General features: G+C 47.8%; 1 protein-coding gene across 1 annotated transcript; it reads right to left on the bottom strand.

Moving 5' to 3' along the window:
- Positions 1 to 3,317: 3,317 nt before the first annotated feature.
- Positions 3,318 to 6,022, bottom strand: LOC137658959 (ice nucleation protein-like). Its single transcript, XM_068394069.1, has 3 exons — positions 5,757 to 6,022; positions 4,520 to 5,554; positions 3,318 to 4,269 (listed from the first exon to the last, which is right to left on the bottom strand). Exons 1-3 carry the CDS (start codon positions 6,020 to 6,022, stop codon positions 3,318 to 3,320), a joined length of 2,253 nt encoding a protein of 750 aa, XP_068250170.1.
- Positions 6,023 to 6,298: the final 276 nt, after the last annotated feature.

Genomic DNA, 6,298 nt, shown 5'->3' with positions numbered 1-6,298 from the left:
GAGAGAGAGAGAGAGAGAGAGAGAGAGAGAGAGAGAGAGAGAGAGAGAGAGAGAGAGAGAGATAATAGGTATATCTCATTTTTACCGGCTCTAAATAACATGACAATGTGGGAAAGATATATATAAATCATTTATGTCTTCCGTTGATCCGTACGTCCATCGTAAAAATGATAAGGAAGGAGGTAAAATTTTACATACGTTTATTAAACGCATAGAATTTGAAAAGATTTTCGTTCCTACTGGTTACTTTTCGTGGTAGAGAACAACAACAACAAGTACTATTACTACTACTACTACTACTACTACTACTACTACTAATAATAATAATAATAATAATAATAATAATAATAATGATGATAATAATAATAATAATAACAACCTTCTACAAAGAAGGGGATTCAGCATGAGGGGTTTCATTTATGATGGCTAGAGGGGTAGGGTGGGCTGTGGCACCCTAGCAGTACCAACCAAACTTGACTGAATCCCTCGTCAGGCTGTGAGGAGCGAAGAGAAGAAAAGTCCCCTTTTGTTTTTTGTTTTTATGTCGGCCTTGGTAGATAGATAAACAAACAACATCACGTGTCTAAAAATCTACACTGTTAAAAAATAGTAATTTTAATTGGAAATTCTCCATAAAAATATGCTGTTCTCAGCCGTATTTCAGTAAAATACAGGCGACCGTAATTTTTACCCTACTTTGTTATTATCTTTTTCGGGTAGGTGACCGTAATATTACTCCTTTACGTCAATATATCCGTTTTTAAAAACAGTAAATGCCTGACAACATTTATTCTAGGATTTTTGCCGTTTTTACGGCACATTTTTAACGGTGTGGGTTATCAAAAATAGATGTAAACCATCTTAAAAACTTCATAATAACCGCGATAAAATATCAAATAATCCAGTTACCAAATCAATGAAAATTGTAAGTGTGTCTAGCTTTGACATCTGAAATACAATACTAAAGTAGAGATGAGGTCTCACTACATAAGTTCTTTCTCAATCGAAATTTTCTCACGATCTTGATGTAGTTTTCCTACCCATTTAGATAACTTCAAGTGTTCTAACATAATATTCTTCTATTCCTTGCTTCTGAAGGGGTTTTATTACTGCTGAAGTTTTTAAAAAGCAAAAGCTTTCGCATAGTGTATCAAGCTTACATTTCTGTGGACAATATTTTGGGACTGTTTATAAGTCATGCAACAGGAATTAAATTTACAGAGTTCCATGTTGTAAATTCGTTTGCTTTGAACGAGGTCTTTTAATATACAATTAATTCTGAAATTTTGAAGATAATTGAGATCAAGATGACAAGTAGATAAAGATTTGGCCATGCTCTTCGCACTCTCCAAGAGAGATTAGTTCACCAAACTTTCAACTGGGTTCCACAAGGCACTAGAAGAATTGGAGGACCCAGGCCTACATGGCTGATTACTATGAAGCGTGAAGTAGGAAGTGATGAATGGAAAAGTATTGATTTTAAAGCTCAAGATAGAGACGACTGGCGAAATCTAACCGAGGCCCTTTGCGTCAATAGGCGTAGGAGGAGATGATGATGATGATGATGATGAAATTGATTTTGTATATTAGCTTATCCTGATGACCTTATTCGCCAGAATGGGAAATGAAATCTCTAACATGTGGTTGAAATAATGGGAATTGGGTGAACATTTGTGTAGTACTCTTCTGGAGCATAATGTTAAAATTCATGCAGTAGTGGAGGATGGCTCCAGAAACCCAAATAAGGTCACTGCCACATGCAAGCTGTAACAGCTCGATCAATTGTGAATAGACTGTACAGAATACTTCAACAATATCACCCCCTTAATATACTGTAAAGAGGTTCATAATAATGGTAAATATGTTTAAAATAGTGAGAGAGAGAGAGAGAGAGAGAGAGAGAGAGAGAGAGAGAGAGAGAGAGAGAGAGAGAGAGAGAGAGAGAAACTACTTGCTTGAACACTTTGAAGATGTAATACGCTTTTTGTCACAAGATATTCAGTTTTCGTTTTCTCTAGAAATTGGGAGCCTGCGGTGACTCCATTTCATCTACTGAATTTTGAAAATTGGACGGAAATAGAAAACCATAATTTTTCTAAATGTAAGGATCTGTTTGACAGCCATTCTAGTAACTTTTTTCTAGTCCAGAATTTAAAGGTTTAAATGACGATCATGAATGGCAGAGGTAAGGAACAGTGACAATGCCCTGAAGACTGACTACATAATATGATCATCCAGAAAAGCCCCCTCTCAATCCAAGCTAGGGCCAGGCTTCCATCATGAAGGGCAGCATCCATCATGCTGGACTGGCATGCCAGGTATCCATCATGAAGGGCAGCATCCTTCATGCTGGACTGGCATGCCAGGTATCCATCATGAAGGGCAGCATCCGTCATGCTGGACTGGCATGCTAGGTAACCATCCTGAAGGGCAGCATCCTTCATACTGGACTGATATGTCAGGTATCCATCCTGAAGGGCAGCATCCGTCATGCTGGCCTGGCATGCCAGGTATCCATCCTGAAGGGCAGCATCCGTCATGCTGGCCTGGCATGCCAGGTATCCATCAGGAAGGGCAGCATCCGTCATGCTGGACTGGCATGCCAGGTATCCATCAGGAAGGGCAGCATCCTTCATGCTGGACTGGCATGCCAGGTATCCATTAGGAAGGGCAGCATTCGTCATGGTGGACTGGCATGCCAGGTATCCATCAGGAAGGGCAGCATCCATCATGCTGGACTGGCATGCCAGGTATCCATCGTGAAGGGCAGCATCCTTCATACTGGACTGGCATGCCAGGTATCCATCGTTAAGGGCAGCCTCCTTCATACTGGACTGGCATGCCAGGTATCCATCATGAAGGGCAGCATCCTTCATACTGGACTGGCATGCCAGGTATCCATCATGAAGGGCAGCATCCGTTATGCTGGACTGGCATTCCAGGTATCCATCCTGAAGGGCAGAATCCATCATGCTGGACTGGCATGCCAGGTATCCATCATGAAGGGCAGCCTCCATCATGCTTGACTGTCATGCCAGGTATCCATCATGAAGGGCAGCATCCTTCATACTGGACTGGCATGCCAGGTATCCATCCTGAAGGGCAACATCCGCCATGCTGGACTGGCATGCCAGGTATCCATCCTGAAGGGCAGCATCCGTCATGCTGGACTGGCATGCCAGGTATCCATCCTGAAGGGCAGCATCCGTCATGCTGGACTGGCATGCCAGGTATCCATCATGAAGGGCAGCATCCGTCATGCTGGACTGGCATGCCAGGTATCCATCATGAAGGGCAGCATCCATCATGCTGGACTGTCATGCCAGGTATCCATCCTGAAGGGCAGCATCCTTCATACTGGACTGGCATGCCAGGTATCCATCCTGAAGGGCAGCATCCGTCATGCTGGACTGGCATGCCAGGTATCCATCCTGAAGGGCCACATCCGTCATGCTGGACTGGCATGCCAGGTATCCATCCTGAAGGGCAGCATCCGTCATGCTGGACTGGCATGCCAGGTATCCATCCTGAAGAGCAGCATCCGTCATGCTGGACTGGCATGCCAGGTATCCATCCTGAAGGGCAGCATCCTTCATACTGGACTGGCATGGCAGGTATCTATCATGAAGGGCAGCATCCGTCATGCTGGATTGGCATGCCAGATATCCATCATGAAGGGCAGCATCCATCATGCTGGACTGGCATGCCAGGTATCCATCATGAAGGGCAGCATCCGTCATGCTGGATTGGCATGCCAGATATCCATCATGAAGGGCAGCATCCTTCATACCTGACTGGCATGCCAGGTATCCATCCTGAAGGGCAGCATCCATCATGCTGGACTGGCATGCCAGGTATCCATCATGAAGGGCAGCATCCGTCATGCTGGATTGGCATGCCAGATATCCATCATGAAGGACAGCATCCTTCATACCTGACTGGCATGCCAGGTATACATCATGAAGAGCAGCATCCATCATGCTGGACTGGCATGCCAGGTATCCACCATGAAGGGCAGCATCCTTCATGCTGGACTGGCATGCCAGGTATCCACCATGAAGGGCAGCATCCTTCATGCTGGACTGGCATGGCAGGTATCCAACATGAAGGGCAGCATCCGTCATGCTGGACTGGCATGCCAGGTATCCACCATGAAGGGCAGCTACGGTCATGCTGGACTGGCATGCCAGGTATCCATCATGAAGGGCTGCATCCGTCATGCTGGACTGGCATGCCAGGTATCCATCATGAAGGGCAGCATCCATCATGCTGGACTGGCATGCCAGGTATCCATCATGAAGGGCAGCATCCTTCATGCTGGACTGGCATGCCAGGTATCCATCATGAAGGGCAGCATCCGTCATGCTGGACTGGCATGCCAGGTATCAATCATGAAGGGCAGCATCCATCATGCTCGACTGACATGCCAGGTATCCATCATGAAGGGCAGCATCCTTGGCATGCCAGGTATCCATCATGAAGGGCAGCATCCATCATGCTGGACTGGCATGCCAGGTACCCATCATGAAGGGCAGCATCCTTCATACTGGACTGGCATGCCAGGTATCCATCCTGAAGGGCAGCATCCTTCATGCTGGACTGGCATGCCAGGTATCCATCATGAAGGGCAGCATCCATCATGCTGGACTGGCATGCCAGGTATCCATCCTGAACGGCAGCATCCGTCATGCTGGACAGGCATGCCAGGTATCCATCATGAAGGGCAACATCCGTCATGCTGGACTGGCATGCCAGGTATCCATCCTGAAGGGCAGCATCCGTCATGCTGGACTGGCATACCAGGTATCCATCCTGAAGGACAGCATCCGTCATGCTGGACTGGCATGCCAGGTATCCATCCTGAAGGGCAGCATCATTCATACTGGACTGGCATGGCAGGTATCTATCATGAAGGGCAGCATCCGTCATGCTGGATTGGCATGCCAGATATCCATCATGAAGGGCAGCATCCATCATGCTGGACTGGCATGCCAGGTATCCATCATGAAGGGCAGCATCCGTCATGCTGGATTGGCATGCCAGATATCCATCATGAAGGGCAGCATTCTTCATACCTGACTGGCATGCCAGGTATCCATCCTGAAGGGCAGCATCCATCATGCTGGACTGGCATGCCAGGTATCCATCATGAAGGGCAGCATCCGTCATGCTGGATTGGCATGCCAGATATCCATCATGAAGGACAGCATCCTTCATACCTGACTGGCATGCCAGGTATACATCATGAAGAGCAGCATCCATCATGCTGGACTGGCATGGCAGGTATCCACCATGAAGGGCAGCATCCTTCAAGCTGGACTGGCATGCCAGGTATCCACCATGAAGGGCAGCATCCTTCATGCTGGACTGGCATGGCAGGTATCCACCATGAAGGGCAGCATCCGTCATGCTGGACTGGCATGCCAGGTATCCACCATGAAGGGCAGCTACGGTCATGCTGGACTGGCATGCCAGGTATCCATCATGAAGGGCTGCATCCGTCATGCTGGACTGGCATGCCAGGTATCCATCATGAAGGGCAGCATCCATCATGCTGGACTGGCATGCCAGGTATCCATCATGAAGGGCAGCATCCTTCATGCTGGACTGGCATGCCAGGTATCCATCATGAAGAGCAGCATCCATCATGCTCGATTGACATGCCAGGTATCCATCATGAAGGGCAGCATCCTTGGCATGCCAGGTATCCATCATGAAGGGCAGCATCCATCATGCTGGACTGGCATGCCAGGTACCCATCATGAAGGGCAGCATCCTTCATACTGGACTGGCATGCCAGGTATCCATCCTGAAGGGCAGCATCCTTCATGCTGGACTGGCATGCCAGGTATCCATCATGAAGGGCAGCATCCGTCATGCTGGACTGGCATGCCAGGTATCCATCCTGAACGGCAGCATCCGTCATGCTGGACAGGCATGCCAGGTATCCATCATGAAGGGCAGCATCCGTCATGCTGGACAGGCATGCCAGGTATCCATCTTGAACGGCAGCATCCGTCATGCTGGACTGGCATGCCAGGTATCCATCATGAAGGCAGCATCCGTCATGCTGGACTGGCATGCCAGGTATCCATCATGAAGGGCAGTATCCGTCATGCTGGACTGGCATGCCAGGTATCCATCTTGAAGTGCAGCATCCTTCGTACTGGACTGGCATGCCCGATATCCATCAGGAAGGGCAGCATCCATCATGCTGGACTGGCATGCCAGGTATCCATCATTAAGGGCAGCATCCTTCATACTGGACTGGCATGCCAGGTATCCATCATGAAGGGCA

This window comes from Palaemon carinicauda, chromosome 19, assembly GCF_036898095.1.
Source record: "Palaemon carinicauda isolate YSFRI2023 chromosome 19, ASM3689809v2, whole genome shotgun sequence".
Taxonomy (NCBI): domain Eukaryota; kingdom Metazoa; phylum Arthropoda; class Malacostraca; order Decapoda; family Palaemonidae; genus Palaemon; species Palaemon carinicauda.
Note: the sequence above shows the minus strand (reverse complement) of the source record. Positions and strands in the feature narration are given on the sequence as shown.